General features: G+C 40.9%; 3 protein-coding genes across 8 annotated transcripts in view; 1 reads left to right on the forward strand and 2 right to left on the reverse strand.

The window, feature by feature from the left end:
- Window positions 1-13,698, forward strand: part of LOC124303857 (uncharacterized) — a 123,881-nt gene extending 110,183 nt beyond the window's left edge. For all 6 annotated transcript variants that reach the window (XM_046761620.1, XM_046761617.1, XM_046761618.1 and 3 more), the window contains 4 exons: window positions 7,474-7,711; window positions 7,799-8,185; window positions 8,262-8,513; window positions 8,590-13,698. In XM_046761620.1, the coding sequence (XP_046617576.1) occupies window positions 7,474-7,711; window positions 7,799-8,185; window positions 8,262-8,513; window positions 8,590-10,332 (2,620 nt within the window). In that variant the 3' untranslated portion in view covers window positions 10,333-13,698. The remainder of the gene's footprint in view (window positions 1-7,473; window positions 7,712-7,798; window positions 8,186-8,261; window positions 8,514-8,589) is intronic.
- Window positions 13,699-16,358: 2,660 nt separating this feature from the next.
- LOC124303859 (cytochrome P450 6k1-like) lies at window positions 16,359-18,987 on the reverse strand. Its single transcript, XM_046761624.1, has 6 exons — window positions 18,840-18,987; window positions 17,835-18,361; window positions 17,391-17,768; window positions 17,044-17,228; window positions 16,694-16,982; window positions 16,359-16,616 (listed from the first exon to the last, which is right to left on the reverse strand). Exons 2-6 carry the CDS (start codon window positions 18,352-18,354, stop codon window positions 16,453-16,455), a joined length of 1,536 nt encoding a protein of 511 aa, XP_046617580.1. The 5' UTR covers window positions 18,355-18,361; window positions 18,840-18,987; the 3' UTR covers window positions 16,359-16,452.
- Window positions 18,988-21,284: 2,297 nt separating this feature from the next.
- On the reverse strand, window positions 21,285-23,669 carry LOC124303858 (cytochrome P450 6k1-like). Its single transcript, XM_046761623.1, has 6 exons — window positions 23,420-23,669; window positions 22,793-23,322; window positions 22,336-22,713; window positions 22,085-22,269; window positions 21,705-21,993; window positions 21,285-21,626 (listed from the first exon to the last, which is right to left on the reverse strand). The coding sequence occupies exons 2-6, from the start codon at window positions 23,310-23,312 to the stop codon at window positions 21,457-21,459; spliced, it is 1,542 nt and encodes a 513-aa protein (XP_046617579.1). The 5' UTR covers window positions 23,313-23,322; window positions 23,420-23,669; the 3' UTR covers window positions 21,285-21,456.
- Window positions 23,670-24,164: the final 495 nt, after the last annotated feature.

Here is a 24,164-nt window from a genome sequence, read left to right on the forward strand (position 1 = left end):
CCCACCTTTTATCATTACAAGCTGATGAGGCATTTATTTCCGTTCCCGACAAAAGATTGAAATTTTTTTTTTCTTTTTGTTTCACCATCTCTGTTCGAGGTAACAAAACTCGTTTAAATCTCTAAATTCTTAGAGAGCGTAATTAGTAAGGTCCAAAGGGAAACTATGATACAAGATTGCATTGTAATTGCATTTCCGTATAAAATCAACTCCATCGCATCCGCAATATTCGTTTTTCGCGTTGAATCGCTAGTATCAAATCGAATAACAGATTATCGAATGACCGGTGAGCAGCGGGATAGAAAAATCAATAAACCAGAACGCTGAGGTAGAGGAAATCTCTTAATATCATTTATTAACTAACTCCTGCCGTTACCTCTGCCTCTTCAACTTCGGATCCGAATGGTTGCAGGAAAAATTCATGGTCGAAGCGAAATTCTAATCTCTACCTCGTATATCCCGCTGGGCTTTTCGCTTTGCTTCACCTTCCTTCCTTCGTGGCGCTCGAGGCTTTGGCAAATTAAAATTAAAACTCACGTGCAGAACGAGCACTTTCCACGAAAACATACCGGTAAAATGTAAATCGTAACGTCGGCTATGAGAAGCACCTGGATATACGCGTACGCGCTCTCATTGTGATGAAAAAATTCAGTCCGGGGGTAAATCGGATCGGCAGGATCGTAGAGCCCGAGGTAAAAATAGATTGAGACGACTCGATGGGCCGGGTAAGGCGAGCCGACTAACACTTTACACCGCGACCCTCCGGAAATGACATTTTGCCATTACATTCCTGGGGCGGGGTTGAAATTTCGAATTTCGAAAGTTCCGAAAGCGACAAATTCCGAATTCTTTACCGGCTAAAGTCGAAGTAATGGAATTAAGCTTTGATGATACATCAAAGTTTCGAATGCTCCGGAACCCGACGCTCAGAGTTCTGAAAGGGCAAAATTCCTAAAGAATATAATGCTGAAATGGCATAACTCGGACAAGTCACAGTTCTGAAAGTGCGAAAATGAGAAAATTTAAGAACCTGAAACATCGAAACTCCGAATGATCCAAGATCTTCAGACCTGTGAATTTCTCAATTGGTAAAATTGCACCACTTTGATCTTTCTTTGTTTTCGATTTTCGATAACTTTAGGTTCGGAATCTTGGTCGTTTTGATTTTCGGTTTTTCTCATTTTTTACACCCTCTTGTTAATAAACTACGCCATGTGAGTATACTTCAATTTTCGGAATTTCACTCTATCCGCACTTTACTTTTCGGAGTTTTGAGCCGTCGGGTTTCCGACCATTCAAAGCCTTGTTGTTTCTTCAAAGTTTGATTTCTTTACTGCAATTTTTTCCACCATATAATTTGGAATTGGGCGCCGTCGGGACTTTTCATTTTCGGAACTTCAACCCACCTCCACATCCCTCGCTGATCGAAGAATCTGTGATTCTTCTCCATAAAAATTAAACCAGAAGTCGATTCCAACAATTTCATTAGGTAGAGTAGCTCAATAAAGGGAAGTTTTTTCCGCAGCGTCCGAAGAGCAGAAACAGATAAACTACAGGTTACTTGAAACAGACGAACAACTTCTACAAGGGAAGAAGAAGGGAAACTAAGCGGTGTTGCGAAAAGTTGCAAAGAGCACGGTTCAAAGTGCCCTTCTTTCTCCTTCCGACAAAGTGTACGTAATTCCTTGTCATTTATTTCCCACTGAGTTGTACACCTTCGGGAGAGAAGAAAATTGAAAGTAATAACGATGCGACGGCGGGCTGAGAACCGAGGGAAAACTATTCGAATTAAAGAGGGGTGGTAGAAGCAGAAACTGACGTCTGAAAATGGAAGAAAAGACATTTTTGGTAAAGGGGTAGAGCATAATTGTTTACGTGTTGCGAATAGTCGTAGGTACATCTGGATAACTGGATCGAGAATTTTTCATCCTGTTGTTCGTGCTACAGTTATAATCCCAACGTCTTCCACAAGCTAATCTCAGCGGCATCTGTAGAAAAACTTGCATTATAAACTCGTATCATGCATTTTGCATAAATTTGGAAAGTTTTAATCCAAGCGTTACCAGACACCGACGACAGACTGGAATATCGGCTTATTGCCACCCTCGGGTTGAAATGATAAACTAAAATCCAATTCACCCTGTTTGAAAGGATAACCGCTGGTCTGCGCACAAGCCGTGCGGTGAAGAAACAGCAATGAAATATTGTGAGAATGGAAGGGAAAGAACACGTGTTAACATGCGGAAAGCGAGAGAGAGAGAGAGAGAAAGTGTGAGCTGTCGTCATTTCCGCGTGTAAATATCAGAGCGTATGGCCGCCCCTAGTTTGTTTGTCTTGTCTCAATTTATTCGTCCGTTAATTCGGCCGTCCGTTGGTTGGCCTAAACGAGGGCAGAACAGACACGTGCGCCTAGAACGTGTTGCCAGTACCGTCACGAGTCCTTGCTTAATAGCGTTATTCGGAACTCATTAGTGCAGAAAACGCAAACAGTCGTTAAAATTGAATCATCAAAGATATGCATACGTAGCTACACTCTGAGGTGGAGCTAACAGTATTGGAAAAATACACCGGCGACAGCGTTGACCAAGTGTATTGTAGAAAAGTTCGATGTAGACTTGTTAATGTCGCTGATGATCATTTCGTTACTTCTGGTTAACGAGCTTGCAAGCGGCTTGACGACTAAGGACCCCGCAGAACTCTTATGGCAATAGGATCCCTGTCAAATTAGCTGGATTTTCAGTATGTTGTAGTATTTACCTTCCCGGTGAAAAGTTCTCATGGACACTAATCCAAAAAATCAGGAGTTGTCGAGATACAGGATTCGGAAGAAAGGTGTACAGATTTTTTAGTATCTATGGATTTCGTGATTTTCATGAATTATAAAGCTTCGAGGGGTCTCGAAATCAAACAAGTCACTCGAAAAACTGCACCATTGATTCTCAAAGACAGGACGGAAGCTGTGATTGATTCCATCGATACATTGACGCCATCCATGAACTCGCTGGTTTACCGGAAGGAGGTGCAACGTCGGATTTCGCGTGAAGAACGAGACCCTCCGACTCTTGCAATAACGGACCTCTCCTGTTTTTCACGCGTCTGCGGAGTCTCTGCGAATCGGCTGCGCAGTTTTTGAGTGACATATTTGATCTCAAGTCCCCTTTGAAGCTTTGTAATTCGTAAAAATCGCGTAATCGATAGATATGAAAAAATTCATACACCCCCCTCCCGACGCCTGTATCTCGGAAACTACTGACTTTAAAAAGTTGTGTCCTTTGAGCGGGAGGACATGTACCATAACATACTGAAAGTCTATTTAATTCGACCTTGAGCCAATTTCCATAAGGATTCTGAAGGGTCTTTTAGTAATTATCCTCTATTTGGCGCGGTGTGAGCAACAACAGTAATGGGAAAGAAGGAGAATGGGAGCGAAGCGAGAGAAGAGAACCTAACGAGTAAAAACGGTAACGGAGCCACATTGCATGCTTCTCTTCCAAGGGGAGCTGTAAACCTCGAAGTAACACCTCGAAACGTCTTGCCCGGCAAGGGTCTGCGCTGCGAGTCCGTCGGAGTGCGGCGATAAACTGAATTAAAGTCAAGCCAAATGAGCGAGGTGCGGTACGAGTGCGCGTGTAGCTTGTACACTTGGCTACATACGTACGCATAGCTGGGTCGAGGTGGATTCCTGATAAGATGAGAAATATTAGAGTATACGAGCCGCGGCTGCTTCGAAAATTAATTTCTGCCCTTGGCATGGCATCAACGCGGAAATCCACGTCAGGTTCAGGTGCTCTGTAAATCATTATATGTTCAAGAAACTTGTTATATTTATACATCTTTGTGTGAAGATGAGCACATAGAAGTCTCATTTCTCCGGGCACGTTCGCATCCAACCTTTAGGGTATGGTACTTGTTGCCATATTTCATTTCAATGTAATTTTGCGAGAGAAAACAAAACTGGTTGCGATCATCTGTTCAAAACGGTAGTAGAGCACTGGACAACTCGTACAAGATTTCATGATGTTTGGTTGAACTTCTTTTAAGGCCTCCGAAAATGGGCTCGGCGACAAAATTTTCCGGGTTAAACAACAAAGGCTGGGGTTATACCCTCGGAATATCGGATATCACCCTTATAGCTTTGAGTATAACCCTGAAACTATAAACGGTTAAATCTAACTGCTTTTGAGGGGCAGATCCTCAACTTTGAGAGAAACCCTCAAATTTAATGCCGATATCCAGTTTTTTTCAAAACCGATCCGTCAAGCTTGCGAATAAACGCTAACAATTTCCGCGGTAAGCCTCAACATTTGGATAAAATTTGTACCCCGAACTTTATTCAAATTGGGGATAAATTGAGAATGAATTTAGAAAGAAATTTGAGGCTTCTTTTCTACGGAAATGGGTAACGAAATACTACACAGCCATGCGGCCTGGCGGGACTGTCGCTTATTTGCCACAGATCGATTACGACACGACAGCTTTTGGCAAGGGAAGAGCAAGGAAGAGCCGAGCTTTCGCGGTTTACGGTTGATACGTTTGGCCTAATCCGGGGTTACCCGAGTAGGTGTGTGCCTGTATACCCAGTCTTATTTAATTAACCCTACCCACAAGGTCACCTCAGCTGGGGATGCCTATGTAAATTGAATAAAAGCACAGCCCTCAAATCCTGAATCCTGATCCTGCGAGTCGAGCCGCCAAGATTGAGGGCGTCTCTCGTTAGTCTGACTTGAACTTGGGTACGCAGACGTTGGGAGAAAATTGGAAACGACAAAAGCTGACATTCTCGGGACTTTTTCTCCTTTCTGTGATGGTGCGGGGCTTATAGATTTTTTTTACCGACAAGTTACTCACCGAAAATCGTTGTTGTTCAACCCGTGCATCGGGGAACAGAAATGAAAGGGTCTGCTGCCTGGAATTGATACCGTAGAATGGAATATTTTCAACAAACGACGGAGCAATTCCCAAGCAACGACGAAGTTATTTCCTAACTGTCACTCCTGACGGTCCGATACATTCAGTTTTCCGTCCATACGATCATAGCCGCAACGTGGAACTTGTGCTTATGTTTCCTCTCGCGTTTCGTGCATAGAATAATGCGGACAGGACCAAATGGCATTTATTGCGATAAATACTCAGCCCGCATTTGTCTCGAAGGCGTCTGTCGAACTGAGATTGGGTTTCGATTTTGCAAGGACAAACCATCGCGGACTGCAGCCCTGAATTTTATAAATCGTCTGACAAACTGCAGCAGTTGTTTGGTGCAGGTCAACAGTGTCAAAACTAATGTAATTTATGCACATATACATATAACATAAGTATTTTATTATTGTACACGGTATACGTGTACACTCGTTTTGCTCATAATAGGCAATATGATTATCTCCGGTACATTTGGCTCGTTGAATTTTGCACGGGCAACGCGGCACGGTGCGTTAAGCAGAGCGCTCCATCGCGTTAGTTTACTCATAAAGCTTCGTTTATCGTTACGAACGGTTATTGCTGGGATGTATGAATGTATCGCTTCAGCGGCCCCGGTTCCCGGCTCAACACACGCGTTGCAGCTCAATTCTGTTGCACCATCTATTTCGCATGGTAATCCCTGTGGGCGCTGATATCATATAACGCGCCTTAGCGCCGCTCGACTGGTCGCCATGTTTTTTATTTTACTTATTGTTAGTTTTCAGCCATTCCCGTAAAGTTGAGTGCTATAACATATATGGGGCAATACAGTCGTACTATTTTGACCTGGGTCTAACCCTTGACCTTTCGCATTTGGTCGCGATTTTTTATATGATCGTTCTCACTTTGTAAGGCGCTCTGGTTGTTATTTTTTAGATGTTTTCAACACGTTTTGAATTTTTTACAATTTTTCAAAACTATGTTATTGATCGACGCAGTTTAAAAATATGTAAAAATTCTGAAAATTCTGAAAAATCGTGTGTCAGATATCAAAATTTTGAAACTGAAAGCCGGATTTTTCGCAAGACATTTTTGTTCTTCTTTAGTTTGCTAATAAAAAAAAATTGCTAATGTTAGAATGGTTCCGAAAAATCTGGTCAAGTATATTAAAATGATTCCCGCTTGTAATTTTTTTAACTTTTTTTTTTGGACGAAGGTTGAAAACAATAATAAGGAAACATCCCCTCACTCCGGCTCTAAGCTTAAAAATTTTTTCATACCTGAGGTTCAATTTTTCAGAATTTTTCCAGTTTTTTAAATTGTGCCGATCAATAACATGGTTTTGAAAAATTGTAGAAAATTCAAATGGTGTTGAAAATATCAAAAAAAAAAACAAACGGAGTGCCTTTCAAAGTGAGAACAATCATGTAAAAAATTGTTCGTCGTCACTGAAAAATATTCAGTGATATAAAAATATAATCGTATTATGTATTATAAGTGTGTGCGGGCGCACTGAATCACGTTTCATATATTAGACTGATAATAGAGTTCCAATCTGCAAAGACGAAAAGCCAAAGGCCGTAGGTAGTTGTAAATATTCATTGGCGAGTGAACGATAGCGGTTCAGTATGCCAGTGTAATATCTGGTTATAAGCGATTGAATAGTATCTTTCAACAATCAGGGCAAATATTAAGCTATCTCTACGCTGTCAGGTACGTGTGGACAATACCTACCGTTATGAACCCACCACCAAGAGGTATTATCGGCGGCTTTATGTATTCACGTAATTCAATGCACAAATTCAAGTAGGGATTACCAATTACGCACCGGCTCACTGAATCAATACATGCAGGGCAAAGAATTTCTATATCTACTTGACTTCATTACTTCACATTTTTAATCGAACTTTGAACAAGTAATACCCTCCGTAAAGAGCTTACCGTTCCGAAAGTTCGTGCGCTCTGCGTTCTCTCGATGAAAATTGCCCGAGCTCTTGGAGCTACATCAGATTTTTGCTTTTACTTTTTAGTCATTCGTCTTTAAAGCTCAGCTTATGATTTCACGAATTTTCTCATTCATGTACCAATCTCGGAGCTGAAGCCTTGCCGAAGATAACCAATCTTCACATATGTGATACAGTAATTATGCAATGCGCGCATACGGTTTAATTGCAAAACCGTCAAATTCGATTCAATGAACATAGAGGGGCGTATTTGCCCTTGTCAGGGAGTAAAGCATGATTCCCGGCATTCGACGAGCTATATATAACCTGGAGGCTGGCCGCCACAGATCGATCCATTACTACTAGGATTCCAATTGCTGCACTGCGTGGCTTTCAAGCTGCACGTGCAACAGTTACGTCTGCTCTCGAGTTTCGGCAGATTACGTTAACTCGGCTTCTGCGTATCCTCAATTGCCACCCGGAAAACTTCTCAAGGTTCCAAGATCTGCGACGAGAGACCTGGCAATACATTTTCCCTTCTTCCCTCCCGCCATATTTACAGAACGAGGCTACGTTCCAACATAAAATTCAAGCCCTGGATAGATTTATGAATTATTTCACCGATATGTTTCAGCGACGTGTCTGTGTCGTCGAGTGTTCGCCAGTGGCTTCGTTCCCCGGCATTCGACGCGCGGCAGTGGGAAGACGAGGAGCTGCTCCTGATGCTCCAGGCTATGTTCGTCGAGCTTGATCTTCTCCAAAAATTTTCCATACCGCTGGCAACGCTTAGGAACTTCCTCTATGAAGTGTACAATAACTACAACGAAGTGCCGTTTCACAACTTCAGGCATTGCTTCTGCGTTGCTCAAATGGTAGGAAACTCGGTGCTGGCTGAAACATCGGCAATAGGGTACAATCGGGCCTTCATTTATGCGAATACAACACTTCATTCGTTTCAGATGTACGCGATAGCATGGGCTGCGAATCTCCCCTCAAAGATCGGCGACCTCGAGGTTTTCGTCCTGCTGGTGTCCTGCATTTGCCACGACCTCGACCACCCCGGCTACAACAACATTTACCAGATTAATGCTCGCACGGAGCTGGCGCTCCGGTACAACGACATATCTCCTCTTGAAAACCATCATTGTTCGGTCGCCTTTCGCGTCCTCGAATCACCCGAGTGCAACATTCTCGCTTCCCTCGACACCGCCACGTTCAGAACCGTTCGCGAGGGCATCATACGATGCATTCTCGCCACGGACATGGCCAGACACAACGAGATACTCGGTCAATTTAGGGATATCACGCCGGAGTTCGATTACACTAATAAAATGCACACCAATCTAGTGAGGATCAGCTTCAATTTCTATACCGTCTACTTTCGATAACTATCAACAAACGATCCACCATTATTTTCCGCAGTTGACAATGGTCCTCATCAAGGTGGCGGACATCAGCAACGAGGCGAGGCCGATGGACGTGGCCGAGCCTTGGCTCGACAGGCTCCTCCAGGAGTTCTTCAAGCAGAGCGACGCTGAAAAGCTCGAGGGACTTCCGGTCACACCGTTCATGGACCGAGACAAGGTGACCAAGCCTTCTTCCCAGTGCAGTTTTATCGGGCTGGTCCTTCTTCCGCTCTTCGAGGCCTTGGGAGAACTCCTTCCGGAGCTGCAGGTTCGATCCATTTTTCGTTTTCTTTCCAATCCGAGTTGCGAATGCCAGGAAATTAACGACCAGCTTGTCTCTTCAGGAATTCATAGTACGCCCGGTACGAGACGCCCTGGAGTACTACCGTCGATTGAACGAGGCTGCGAAGGACGAGCGAATGCACCGCAAGAGCATAGTGGACCTCGGCGAGTCGAATACGACCTCGTTATCGACGTACGTTGTCAAGTCCTCGTCGGCGCAGAGCGTACGTTCGAAAAGGTCCGGATGCACGCTGAGGTCGAGGTCGCGCTCGATCGAGGACTCTTCTGAGAATCTGACGATCGAGGAGGTCGAGACGGGGGAGAGTTCGGATCCCGAAACGGCGACGGAGGTCGAGGTCAGCGAGAAGACACTCAAGTTCAAAATATCGACGGAAGGCAGCACCGCCGGCAGGAAAAGCTACCCGGGCAGCCGGAAGGGCAGCAGGGATCGGAGCACCCTTGACTACCACCACCACGACCTCGCCAAGGCCATGAGAGAGCACGACCGTGACCTTGAGAGGTACGAAGTGCATCGCGGCAGAGGCGACAACCTCAGTAGCGACATGAGCTCGCCGGTCAGCGCAAGGTCGTTGGACGACTCGAGGATCGTCGAGGAACTCGAACGCGACGAAACGGAGATCCAGGAAGGGAGGGGGAATGGAAATGAGAACGGAACCGTCCTTCTGGACGTCACCGCGACCCCCGAGAGCTGCTCGTGCAGCGAGGAGCGCGACAAGTCCACCCCGAACAATCACAAATCGCTCCTTTCGAGGCTGCGGACGTTCACCGACAGGCTAAGCATCAGTTTTGACTCGAGGGAATCGCCGAGCGTCAAGCAGACCGGGAAGAGTGCCGGGAAGGGCTTGAGCAAGAGCAATTCTGTAACCGGCACCAGTCCGGCGAGAAACATCGGGGCGTTCTGCAAGCGGTGCAACCTCACCAAGGTCGATAAGGTCCTCGAGGAGACGAGGGAGCCTCAGGAAACCAAAGAGACGAAGGAGACGCGGAAGGGATTGGAGGCGAGTGAAGTTGCCGGGGAGGACAAGCGCGCAATGACCCTGCCGAAGGCCAGGAAGAACCAGGAGGGAAGGAACAAGGGCTGGAAGACGGTCTTCGCAAAGGACAAACGACCCTCGGTTTCACTCGAAGCGATACCGGCAACAGACGCTGACGTCGCGCTCGCCAAGCATAAGAGAAACTTCTCGAACCCGGAGGGGAAGTTGGCAACGGTCAAGACGAGCCCCAAAGAGGAAGAGTGGAGTAAGGAGTTCAACACCGAGTTCAAGGGAATCGACGGAGCTGTGCGGACCAAACCGGAAATTGTCCTCAACCCGAGCACCAGTACGAACCTCCTTGACAAGGACATTGGAAAGGTGGAGATACGGCGGAGCTCCGCGAGCATGGAGGACATAACGAAGATCACGATGCAGAACGAGTCGATATTCCTTGGGTCTCAGAAGAGCAAGGATGCGGAGGAGCTTCAGCACACCGGAAGCCTCGACTCAATGCTCCACAAGGAGACGGACAAGGCCTGCAAGAAGACTCTCGCCTTCTCGTCGCCCGGCACTTCGAAGAAGTACAGTGCCGGTATATTCTCACGGTTCAAGTCCGGCATGAGCATCGACAGTGCCAGGAGCAACAGCGGTCCTCTCAACGACCAGCAGCAACAGCAGCCCCAGCAGCAGCAGCTTCAAGGAGGCTGGATATCTTCACTTGCAGCTAGCTTCAGGCCTAAGAGACAGGGTAGTGAGGCGCAATTCTCACCCCAGCGTTCCCACTATCCTAATCACGACGGATTCAAGTGATAGACTGGTATCAAATATTGGTAAAGATAAACGACAAATTAAATTAGGTACGTGTGGTTTTAATGGTGGGCTGTGTGCCCGATGCCGTGCGTGGAATACGTAGGTTTATCGATTGATGATACATATTCGTATTTCGGTGAAAATGTTTGGTCACCTTTCGAAGGGAAGATCAACTTGTATCGGATCATTATCGCTTTAGCGATGCAATCGCACGATTACAGTTCACCGAGGGTTCACGAACATACAATCGAGAGTATACGCAATGGCCCTCGACAAATTTATTGATCTTAAGTTGAAATTCATGGGAAAACCCGAATCGGTTAGTTTTATCGATTATATTTTTTCTCTCTCATTTCGACTCGTGCTGCTAACCACTCTAGACCATATTTCAAAGAGGTTTTCAACTTCGTACCAAAGATAAAGTGTTTAGATACAAAACTATCGATCAGAGCATTTCTACGGACAAGCAGAGAGGAAAAATACTCGAATCGTAATCGTAGTTGTATTTGCCGTCTTGAACATCGCGAGAAGATTTTATTCGAGTGACGTAAGGCGATAAGTTAACATCAGAATGGAAATCCACAAGGATCGTACGACTGCTCTTTCATTCAAATGGTAAATTTTTTTTAGATATTCTTCCTCCGCTCAACGGTTGGACGTCACCTATACCTACTTCTTCAATGACTATTTTCGTAATACGTGCTCGAGTCTTTTTGCAGTAGATAACTAACACAAAGTCTATTTAAGAATGACATTAAATTTTTCCAAAGATTAATTTAATAGCAATTCACTGATAAATAAAAAGACAGTCATCTTAAAATGAAACTCTATTCAGACAATTTTTGACTGTGAAGAAAAACCGTAGGAGAAACTGAATCGTAATTTAAAAATTATCAAGGTATTCTCGAAATGCTTATAACGTCGACGTTGACGAAGATTAAGAAAAATACGAGGTTTTGAATAGAAATATCATGGATACATCAAAACGAACTTCGTTTCACACGTCACGTGGCGTTATGTACGGTTCTTTTGCCTTTAACTTGTCCTCGAACTGAGGGATTACATGACGGTTAATGTCTGGAGAGGTATCTAAAAAATAAATGGTTTTAGCTACCGTTCGAATGAATGTTCACTGAATGTATTACCTACGTTTTGCAATCACAAAAACATACATACATGTGTATCATGCCTATAAATGTGGGAGCGTCGGGAAATCGATTTTCACACCAATATCGAGGTGCCATGTATCCCCTGAAACGGAGAGTGCTTACTTCGCTTAAACGATGAAAGATCGAGAGCCGCGGAGAGACTTGGTTCGGTTTATTTTTCGATTGACGAAGCATCCCTCGTAAATTCAGGGGTCGTGTGCCGCTGCCAAAAATTTTAATATTTCATTACGGGTCGTTGGATCAAGTTTTCACTTAAATGAAGTATAATTTGCAAAAAACAAAAATAAAAATGGTCAACTTCGATCTCTCGACGCGAATGAATAATTACATTGAATACAAAGATGATAAAAAAAAAAATCGGCCGAATTCGCCTCGTAATTTGGGTATTTATTAATTGGCAGAATATAGTATATTATATTATATTATACATAACACAATAATACATATAGACTATTTTATTTATTGTCCAAAACCTATAATGACGATTAGCCTAATTAATAATAATATTGATAATAATAATAATAATCATCATTAATGTTGTTCGTTAAATATGTGTAAAGTATAATGATGTTGCAAATATGCAATGTACACATCGTATAGGTACCTGTATAACGTATATCTATATACATACTATCTATATATGTATATATATGGTGATTCGGAAAAATCTTACACTAGATGAAAAACTTTCCGAATTCCATACCTTGAACCTGACCTATTATTCGGATCAGTTGTACGTATAAAAAAACCCATGGCGCACAGTCGAGCTAAATTCTTGGTTGTTCCTCTCATCATTCAGCCCTTAAATATAAAATGTACACGATAGGAGATTCATTTCATAGAATTGTCAGTATTTACAATTTTATATTAAACATACCTCTCATTGAAGACAAACATATTTTTCCTAATCAAGGATTAAATCTCCTACAAATTACGTTGTGTGATAGAAAGTTCGTTACCACTATAAACTCGACAATATTATGATCCCTGATATTCTTTCATTGAGTCGATATTTTTCTTTCAAATTTCCGACAAATATTTTTACACCGATTTCATTGAATTAATAATTACTCACTTATCGTGGAAAAGAAAAGGATTGCCAATTGAGAGAGTATTAATACTATAGTCTATTCGTTGACGAATTTCACTTTGAGTAAGGAACGACCTCATAAATTACAATTAATGCATTCGCGAGCGAGAAGAATAGAATTTCACAATTGGTACGAGAAAGCACAGATCCTTCGAATGACGTGTGAAAATAGTTTCACTCATAACGCATATCAACTGCATATTAATACTGAGTTGTAAAATGGTACCGTCAATCCTTGTGACCTGCAGCCACTCGCAGCAAACCTTATGCAACAAGATATAATCTGTCATCATATTTCTTTTAGAACCGATATTAATTTATTACAATTATACCCGCTCCCAAATATAAAATACAACTATCGCTGTGCTTTCGTCTCTTGATGTTTATATTTTTATACTCTATATCGATGTGTCTTTACGCGCGATCAAAACGCATGTATTGTTGAACTCTAGTCTTACGTTATTTTCACCCAAATTATTATTTATTTGGGATATGGTTCAATCGTCATCATCATCATCATCATCATCATCATCATCATCATCATCATCATCATTATTACAAACATCACCGTTCAATAATTTATCGTTTTCATTATTGTTTTCATTACTTTCGTTTATTTTTGTTGCGTTAATTATCAATTTTATCAAATAAATTAAATCATCGTATATCTAGAATTATGTATTCTATCTATAGGTATATAACTGTAACTCTACGTATAGATTGACAAATAAATTAGACAAATTCTAATACATATAATAATAAAAACTCCGTAATGTATATTAGTGAATTTTTCTATAAAATTTCAATTATAAAATTTTCAGTAATTTCATATTGTTTTATGCGTCACGTGTGCGAATCGATCATATCAGGCGAGTGATGTAAAGTTTAGACGGGTGCAGAATTGAGCACGAACACGCATGAAACAAGCCGAGAGAATTCGTGCTCATGATCAGTGTAAACCTGTCGGAATGAATTCGAAACGTTGCCTTTGCTTGCCACATGCATGTTCGTGTTATATATATATATATATATGTGTACACATATTGGGCAAAAAATATCGATTATTTTTTTTTTCACTTTGTACTCCGAAAACTTGGTTGGTAGAGGCCTCAAAAATATTCTCTCCAAGTATGAGCTCTTAATTTTAATAGGAAGGTCCTCCGCCTCGCAGTTTTCTATTTTTTTCTTATGGTGAGGAAGAAAAATACATATCTCGGTATCTACTATTTATATAAAAAAAAAATCTGTATCATATTTTCGTAGGAAATTGAATTCTCTACAAAAAAGGTCTCTTACAATTTTGTTGTATAACTCACTGTTCAGAAGATATTCATCGTCAAACTTCAATGCACACTATTTTTTTTATATAAATAGTAGATACCGAGATATGTATTTTTCTCTCTTACCATAAGAAAAAAATTGAAAACTGCGGGGCGGAGGACCTTCCTATAAAAATTAAGAGCTCATACTTGGAGAGAATATTTTTGAGGTCTCTAACAACCAAGTTTTCGGAGTACAAAGTGAAAAAAAAAATAGTCGATTTTTTTGGCCCACCCTAATACATATACTACATGTTATGTAGCGGTAATCTTCAAATTTATTCAAATCAAACCAATTTTATCGGAATACCGAATTCTGAAACTGTATACCTATTATAAGTCGAATTGACGAAAGACTTTGTAAGAAAAAAATGCTATCAAAACAAAATAGAATATATAACAAATAAAATGAAGAATGAAACGATATTAAATAACTAATAATAATAATGATGATAATGATGATAAAAATTCAAGTACATATTAATTTGTTTTAATTATGTTCAATCACAGTCAAAATGAATAAATTAAAAACGCAATTAGGTACGAAAATTTCGGGAAAAATTTCTCAATCAAATATTTGTTTGCTTCACTTTGCTCCGGTCGCCACTGATACATCATCGTGTATTTTGTACGTGATCGAAAATACACGAAATGCAAAATGCAAGGAAATATTTTATATACAGTTTACAGCCATAATCACACGTTGTAAAACACTGTCTGTGCCTGACCTGATTATCATTATACATTTTACATTTGTTGGTGTGTATATTTCGTTTTATACGTGTATGGAAAGATCAACCTTTTCTTTTACATTCATTTCTAATATCAAATTTGTCTATGCAAACGTCAATCTGCATCTTTGATCCCAAACTGTTGAATACAGTAATGTAAAATAACATTCACGTTTAATTGAGATATATACCTATATATGTATGCGTTTAGATATAGAATGCGGTCAATTGAAAATGTTCTTTATTCACGTCAATACTGCCCGTGTTAGGTATATTAGACATATACAATTGCTGTATCAGACTCGCACGGGAGCTTGCCGAAAACCGCAGCGGCGAATGTGTTGTGAAAATCAAAAAATGAATCAAAGCAAATGAAATATTCCATGTACGCGAATACCGCGCGACTCGTATACTGAAACTTCCATTTATAATGATCTACGTTTAACGTTAATTATAATAGCAGGTAAGAGTACCGCATAATTGTAACTGTTAATTATTATTAATATTAATATTATTATTACCATCATCACAAATATTATTATGAAAACACACGAAATTATATTGACAAGAAATAAAAATAATGAGCAAACAAACAAACATAAATGATAAAATAATCGAATGGAAGGTAAATTGATGGATGTAATATATGCTCGCAGGCGAGTGAAATGAATCGATATATGCATGTAACTAATGAAAAACCGAATGTAGAAAACATGTATGAACATTAAACATGTAATACGTAAGAGGTATATATATATATATATATATGTATGTATATATATAGGACAAATTTATCGACGGTCGTTGATGGCTTCTCTTCACATTTCACCCATCAATTCAATGTAGAGAATAATAAAATCTTTGAACAGATGTTAATAGTGTCGGTTTCAAGACAGCGAGAAGTATGAATGTCAAATTATGATCAACAAGACGGAGGACCCATTTTATCGGTTGGACATATTCACTAATTCTTTTCTCTTTATTTTCGCAACGATGTTGAAAATCAATTACAATCATCGAAAAAGAAAGTTCTATCGGTACAATTTTTATTAAGCGATCCAAAGACGAATTACGGCGCGACAATTCTTCTTTTTTCTTTCCACCATGATTATAAATTTGTGTGGTTCGAATGTTAAACCATTCTCATTCGACTAACATAGGTGTAATTTGTGCTTGAAAATAATCCTGTACGATGGTTGAATGCCGAGAAACTGTTTCAGTCATCGTTAATAATTGGTTGTCACATAATCCGAAGACAGTGGAAATTATAGTGAAATCATTTCGGTAATTATGTTATCTAACCACGGGTTGTCATAACATGATGGCAGATCATAACGAACGGCACTGAAACACTTAGTCATGAAATTACTCGTGTAACGGGATGATAATCCAGATTTGACGGGTGTACATCTAACATCACGCTCTGTAATGTATGACGATGGTCGCTGCAATATCTCGCGAATTATCGGTCTCTAAGTTTAATTACAGAGTTACGTCATCATTAGTTATACGTCTTATTTCTCGGATGATATTTCTCGGTATAGCGAAACTTACCAATAGCGGACATCTTCGAAGCTAACAATATTGGCCGTTACTGAGGAGTGTCCGCTATTCGGAGTTATATTAACGTGTAAATTGTGCTTCTGGAGACTTTCAGACTGTTCGTTGTAAAGAGAAATCCGTTGTTCGGAGGTGATCGTTAAGAGAACCTTCACGGTACGATGGATACAATATTTAAACACAAAACATTTTCCAGGGAACAATCGTCATAAATGCTTAGCGTCAACAGCATTTCACTTAATACTATCGGCTTAAATTTTTCGTACGTTCAAATAGAGACCGCCATCCGATGACAAAATAAGGGCCTTCGGATCGAGGCGCATCGGGATCAGGGTTCGCTCGCAGGGCGTCACCTCGTACTTGGAGAGGATCTTGACGAGGCCGAGTTTCGCTTGGAGGAGTCCGAACCGAAGACCTTGAAGTAAATCAGAGAAGCGTTATGTCATGTCGCACGGCGTCGAACCGAGCTCTCCATTTTTACCACATCCTTACCGATACAGATGTGAGGACCCTCTCCGAAAGGCATGTAGATACAAGAGGCCCGATTCTGCTTGTTTTCCTCGTTGAACCGCTCTGGGTCGTACTTGAAGGGTTCCGGAAAATATTCCGGATCATAGTGGAGTCCGAACATAGGGATGTAAGTCGGTGTTCCCTTTTCTATGACGAGGTCAGTCCCCGGGACTTTGTAATCGACCATTGCTACCCTGTCGAGGAACGGCAGAGGGGGATATTTGCGGAGGGTTTCCTTTACGACCATATCCAGGTACGGAAGATTCATTACCTATAAATCAGTCGCGGAAAAGTAACTATCACATGTTAGTGAATCCAAGGAATATACCCACCATATCATAGCTGAGCTTTCCTCCACTCTCATCGAGAGCTGAATTGATCTCGTCGCGAAGTCGTCGCTGAAGATTTGGCTGCAAGGCCAGTTCGTACATCGAGAAGGACATCGCGGTAGACGACGTTTCGAACCCTGCTGTGAAGAAGACCGCTGCCTGGGCCACCAGGTTGTCTCCGTCGAATACTATGAACAGAACGAACATGTATGTATCCGAGAGGATGAATTGCAGTTTTTATGTTCTGGTTTCCAAGGCAAAGTCAGGAACTAGGAAGTAGTCTGCATCTATTCGAGGAAACCGGAACCATCGAACACGCATTGCCTTAGCCAGGTGGAAAACGAACTCACTGAACGCGTCAGGATCTTTTTCGTCACTCTCGGCCTGGGCTTTCTTCAACTCGATGAGAGTGTCGATGAGGTCGTTTCTGCAGTCACCGCTCTTCATCCTGTCGTCGATGGCGCCCCACAAAGCCTTCCGCAAAAAGTCTGAGCAACTCTGCTCAAAGAATTTGAATCCCAATGGCTTGACGATACCAGGAACAAAAAAGAATGTGGATAGCTCTAGAGCGCGTCTGTAGTTGAAGGTGAATACTTTTCTACCGTATTTTCTGAACTCCGCTTCCGGATTGTTCAGGGAATTAACCTGAAGGCCGTAGGCGCAAGAGCCGACCACGTCTGTGGTGTACTTGGCACAAGTCTCCTTCAGCTCGATCACTCGGCCTTTGCCTTCGTGAAAAAGAGAAGAAAAAATTGAACAGAGGTCTGCGAGGAGAAAGCTGAATTCGGACCTACCATGCAAGTTCAGGGTCTCAAGGTGAGTGTCCAGATCCTCGGCCACGGCAGCCATCAAATAAAACATCTTTTTCAGCTTTCCAGAGCTGAAAACTGGAGTAAGTTTGTTGCGCAGAATCCGCCAATGCGGGTTTTTTATTGAAAACAGATTTGCGGTACCCAAGGTGTCGGTGTCGCTTGCAGCAACAAATCGGTCCGAAAAGTAGTTGAAATCTTTGATGAGCACATTTTTTATTATCACAGGGTCCCGGATGAGGAGAGCTGGTTTGTCGAAAATGTAGAAGCCCAGGTACTTCAAGCCCTTCCCCTTGTCGTAGAGATCTTTGAGAAATTCGCCGGCTGATCTCCGGAAGAGCAAGCAGTCCTTAAAGTTCCCGATGAAGGCTGTGGGTTGTAGTTCAAACACTCCTTGTTTCTCCCAGTATTTGAAGTTCCGCGTCATGTAAAGGTACGCCGAAAATATCAGCGACAGCAATATCAGGATACCGTCGAGTCCCCAGTACCACGTTAGCAGAGCCATCTTAGTCCTGTCCAATGACGATCAAAACACCAGTTTGTTTCCATTTTATTCTAAATATCTCACCGAAGTGAAACTTTCATCGAAGCAGCGAAAAAAGCTGGGTGCTCAGTGAAAATTAGTTGCACATTGGATTTGTAAGTACTTTCTACAGTTTCATTTATCTGACATAACTTAATCACCAGTAAGTTGTAACAAAAGTATGAAGATATTGGTAGTTCGACGTCACGTAGAAAGGTGAGTACAAGATTTGTGTTTAATCGTATACGGATAATTAGAGAAATATTACCAACTAATTGAAGTCTACTATGAAACCCGGAAACGTCTAAATAGTGGGCGTCGTTTATTTCCGGATTTTACGAATCTTTCGAAATTCTCGTTAACAATCAGCGTGTATACTTAGTCTTTTGATATTAAAGATCCAAAGGATGTAAAGATTAGTGAATTATACTATCCGCAAAATGCAGTAAGGCTTAAGATGCACTTACCTGAAATAATTGTATTGCACGTATCGAGTGAAAATGAGAGCAGAATTGCCAGGTTCGAACAACCCAAGCCGCTGTGAAACTGAAATGGAAACGCAGTTTTCTTACTACTTGAGCTGCATTTAAATGAGGGGACCGGTTCCTTTGCAGCGTGCAGTTCCCTCTCTTCGAGCTCGGATAACACGAAGCTGTCCTTCAATCTGCAATAACAAATAACTAGTATGTAGCAGTAGCAACCGAGTATGCAAAAATTGCATGCTTTTATCTGTGCTTTCACTGCGTACGTGTAACTATTCCAAAGAAATTGTTTGTTTTCATTTTAAGAATGATAATTGTGTTCATTAAATATGAAATAAAGAAAATTGTTACCATGAAGTTGTGGCCTGTACCGGAGGTATAGTAACTAACAGCAAGAGTTAACATAAATATATGTTTATAACCAAGCTCACGATAATATTGTTATGCTCACGATACTTAACCCTTTAACTCACGCAGGGTTGCTCAGCGTTCCACTTTTTTCTTTTTCTAGCTATTTATTAATTAAACTACTGTTTTGGTTCCACGTGGTCCCCGAAATATTTCCAAGTCTTGAAAAAAAAATACAAAATTTTTCTATTCATTTACTTTTTACAAAAATAGCACATGTAACCAAATGGTCGAAATTCGTACTTTTCCAGGGAAAAAAAACATTTTCTGCTAAACTGCCCTTAAATCCTGAATTCCAATTCTTACACAAACTTAATACACATCAAAATATCGTACAGAATTTTTGCAAAATTTTTCATCTTGATTTTGTCTGTCCGCCATATTGAATTTATAATTTCAATTTTTTTAATTTCGTGTCAAGATTCGTAATCAGCGATCCCCAAAGCCCATTAATGCAAAATTTCAAGTGAATCGCATGTAAAGTAAAATGTTTGCATGTAAGGGTTAAACTTCCTGTGACTACAGAATTTTTACTTTACAATCAGTGTGTCTTTGGAGTAACGTTACACTTTTCTGTCAGTGCGGCTCGAGATAAAATTGGGTGAACCTATTAGGAGTAGAACAGTATCAGATTTATGATTCCAAAATCTTCAGTTCAGCTGATCACTTCGATCATATCGACGCATATCTTCTTATTTTCTTAAAAATTAATTTGCATGTAAATTTGACTTAGAAGTATAAAATATTTTCGTTATTGAAAATACGTAAATACATTTCAGTCTGGACTAAGGAAATCCCTGACACTGTAAGGAGTTAGAATTACCGTTGGTTCAAATCATCAAAATTATACGGTATATGCCGGTGTTTAAACTAATAATAAGTAATACTGAGCATGCATTGGGTTGCCAACTTAGTTTTGGAGAAAATAAGTGTATACTTAGATATCGTATTTTCCCGTCTCATTTTAAGATGATTCATTACATTTCCGATACGTTGATATATGTATATATGGTATAAAAATCTCGATACTATTGTAAACATGACAACAACGTCCTTGCCGACTGGCTTAAACCAGGATTTTTTTTTTTTTTTTGACAAAGATCAAGGTATAGAAGAAATTGTGTTGACGACGTGTCGTACTATCTGACGACGCAGATGTAATTTAACTATCGCTGTCGGAAACATACGTAGGTATATCACACGACTACACATATGCGTCCTGTGTTTCTATCTGGGACCTTACTCATTGTCTCGTAGCGACGCGTCGGGTGGATAGCAAGATGAACTTTTGAACTCCCTTCAGAAGTAAAGCGTCTAATTATTACTTACAGCATCAACATAGCTACATGTTGATAGCGTCGGGATCAGCCCGATGACTCGTTTTTTCACCTTAATTAATCCTGGAACAAATTCAATTTCAAATTTTTATTGGACTCGGAATTATAATATTATTTCATAACAATTTTACAGCGACTTATAACCAATAATCAAACACTGGAGATACAGAATATAATTACACTAAAGGTATTAAAATTAACATTTGATTGAAATGTTTTTTTGTCATAGTCGGCTGATAAAGAGAAAACGTTCATGTTTTGTGACCGTGAAGTTGGCTTTTATGCCTAGTGGGCGTAAAGTGAAAAAAAAAACGACTGTACTGCTATATCAATTGTTTGTATTGTTATTGGTAGATAAAATATTTATCATTGAATTGCTTTCAATTATTTAAAAATTATCATTAAAGCTACTGTATCGAAAATATTCAATTGCAATGTCACAGTCACATTAATATGTGTTTATTTTTCGGGAATTCGTAGTTTACATAAGAGTTTAACATTGAAGACCAAGATTTAAAACTCATCTTGAACGGTATCAACAATCAAGTAGATTCTGATACGAGGATTCAGTGTTTTCGTATAGATCAACATATTAACAGTATTCTCTTTGATGATACTTGAAATTCGTATAAACACTGGAAATTCTTCATTCAGAAAAATTCAAGTTCGTGGTAGAACAATCATGAATGACCGTGCCAAAATGATACCATGATTTTCATGACAATTTCTACGAATATCTCGCGCTGTTTTTTTTTTATCCATTTACTTTATAGCTTTTCCTGTATTTATGTATTATTTGACCGTTTGACGACCCCTGTTAGAGAAATAAATGCTGGGTCAATCCTCAACGACGTGACTCAGTCATCAATTTTTTGCACTTTGAGGAACAGGTCATGATCCATGGCTGTGAAAAAAGTCCTTGGATTCAGTCGCAGCGGAATCACAGTGTCCTTGCTCGGAAATAACTTGTATTTTGATACTATCTTGATGAGGCCGAGCTTGAGCGATGCCAGTGCAAAACGTGACCCTATCAAAAAGTAAATAAAAATGGTACATTCTCATCATCGAATCGCGGCTGTACCATATAATCGTGAACAACCGTTACCTATACAGTTATGGGGACCATCGCCGAATGGCATGTAGGCACGAGAGGGACGCGTTTGCTTGTTCTCGTTGCTGAATCTCTCCGGGTCGTACTTTTCAGGGTCCGGAAAATATTCTGGGTCGTGATGAAATCCGAACACAGATATGAAGATTGGCGTATGCTTTTCAAGCACTGTATCACTGCCGGGTATCTTGTAGTCGGTGTTAACCACTCTGTCCATGAACGGTACTACAGGATACTTTCGAAGCGTCTCCGAGACGACCATGCCGAGGTAAGGAAGCCGCATCACCTGTAGCGGGGTCATTAGCGATTGAACAGTTTATTGATAGCGGTGCAGTAGCGGTTCGACGAATCCCGAGCACATCCAAGAAAATACTCACCCATTCGTAGTCGATGTTTCCTCCATTTTCCTCGAGAGCCGAAGTTATCTCCTCTCGCAGTCTTGACTGAATATCCGGTTGTAGAGCCAGCTCGTACAGCGTGAAGGCTATTGTAAGTAATGTCGTCTCAGAGCCCCCAGTGAAATAAATGGCTGCCTGGGCGGTCAGATTGTCGCCGTCAAACTCTATGATCAAAAAACATCTAGCAATATACGTGGTCACTGGTTAAAATGATATCGGGCAAAACTTACGGAACGAGCCTTCATCATTGAGGTCGGCCTCGGTTTGACCATTCTTCAGCTGGATGAGAGTGTCTATCAGATCATTCCTGTGAATCCCATTTTTCATACGTTGGGTAAGAGTGTCCCATAGTACCTTCCGTAAGAATTCACTGGAAGTTCTCTCGAAGAACTGCATACCGAATAGCTTCGTAATACCCGGTGTGAAAAAAAATGATCTCAACTCAAAGGCGCGCTTATAACTATCGTTGAAAATCCTCTTCCCGTACTTTCTAAATTCAGCATTAGGATTATTCAAGCAGTTGGCTTCGATGCCGTAAGCGCACGTCGCAATTACGTCAGTCGTGTACCTTGCGACGACTTCCCGCAGCTCGATCACTCGACCCTCACCTTGAACAGAACCGGGCTGTTGGGGATTTAACGGTTCCTTTATATCGCAAGCTCGATAAATTTGTACAATTCAACTGACCTTCTAATTTCAAAGTCTCGAAGTATCGGTCCAGGTCCTTGCCGACTTTGACCATCAATTGGAGCATTTGCTTCAATTTCCCGGAAGTGAAAGTCGGCGACAGCTTGGTGCGGACAGTTTTCCAATGGGGATTTTGTAGAGTGAACAAATTCGCTACCCCCAGAGGATCGTCACTGTTTGACCCGCTGTATCTGTCACAGAACGCGCTGAAATCCTTCACCAGAATACGATTGACCAACTCCAAGTCCCGCACTAGAAGACAAGGCTTATCGAAGATGTAGAAGCCGAGTTGATTAACGCTGTTGTGCTCGGCGTGCAGATCCTTGAGGAAGTCACCCGGAGAAGTTTGAAGGGCGAAACAAGGAAAATAGTTGCCGAAAAACGGTAACGGCTTTTTCTCCACTATGTTTTTCTTTTTCCAATAGTTGAAGTTCCGCGTCATGTAGAAGTACGACGTGGCCAATATGGACAGAAATATGATGGCGCAATTGACCAACCATATTGGCACGAAAAATGCCATGTCTTCGGCTCTGGAATGTACAATTTTTCGTAATTACAATTATTTGACGCTGTGGATATTCACTTCACTATAACTTGATCATCATTTGATACTTCTGGTTTACTTACAGTACGTTCTGTTTCCGATATATCAGTAAGGCTGAACTGATACGAAAAATTTTTGAACAGCCGTTCAATGGCTGTGTAATCGTTCCGGTTAAAAATACTGATGAACGCACGGTTTAATATGGAATCGGTATTGGGTAGGACAACAACTCAATTTATGCGTATGATGTTCTATTCTCGCCACACTTTGACCTTTCTTTTTATGTATGAAAACTAATCGCATTGACCTTCTTTGACCCCGTGCCACAGATTACAACCTCGAATATGAGCGGCTGATTGGATCGCGTGGCAGTAGCGTCGATTAACAATTTTTTTGCCCAATATGGAATAGGCAAGTGCGTACGTACCGTTCCATAATGTTTGTCATTTATCGGATGCCTAGATTGAAAATCTTGGGACTTGTGATTGCTGTTTACGACGAAGCAGTGAGCGCACCAGTGTGGATTGTCAGGATGTAGGTATGTCTGAGATAAAAGAAATACACGAAATAAAACTAAATGTGGACAAAAATGATTTAGATCAGTATAAACGATTATTGATTTATGCATGAAATGATTTGAACTTCGTATCATTCAATTTTTAAAAGAAGTAAAAATGTCCCTTCTTGTCACAGGTAAACAAACTCGGCCTGATAGTTTAATATATGTATAAAATTAATCGACATCAGAAATGTATAAATGGAATCGCATAAAAAAGGTGATATGCAAAATGACATGTAAAATATACATTGAGATTAGAGCGTCTTATT

Source organism: Neodiprion virginianus, chromosome 4 (assembly GCF_021901495.1).
Source record: "Neodiprion virginianus isolate iyNeoVirg1 chromosome 4, iyNeoVirg1.1, whole genome shotgun sequence".
NCBI classification, from domain to species: Eukaryota; Metazoa; Arthropoda; class Insecta; order Hymenoptera; family Diprionidae; genus Neodiprion; species Neodiprion virginianus.

Bases quoted from the DNA above. Each gene is read 5' to 3' on its own strand.
- LOC124303859 (XM_046761624.1), bottom strand. From the start codon at position 18,354: ATGGCTCTGCTAACGTGGTACTGGGGACTCGACGGTATCCTGATATTG. The intron at 17,769-17,834 runs GTAGGTCCGAAT...TTTTTCACGAAG, and splicing joins TGAGACCCTGAACTTGCATG to GCAAAGGCCGAGTGATCGAG. The intron at 16,983-17,043 runs GTGGGTATATTC...ACTGATTTATAG, and splicing joins GAAAGCTCAGCTATGATATG to GTAATGAATCTTCCGTACCT.
- LOC124303858 (XM_046761623.1), bottom strand. From the start codon at position 23,312: ATGGCATTTTTCGTGCCAATATGGTTGGTCAATTGCGCCATCATATTT. The intron at 22,270-22,335 runs GTAAGTTTTGCC...TTTTGATCATAG, and splicing joins CAATGATGAAGGCTCGTTCC to AGTTTGACGGCGACAATCTG. The intron at 21,627-21,704 runs GTAACGGTTGTT...ACTTTTTGATAG, and splicing joins TGGTCCCCATAACTGTATAG to GGTCACGTTTTGCACTGGCA.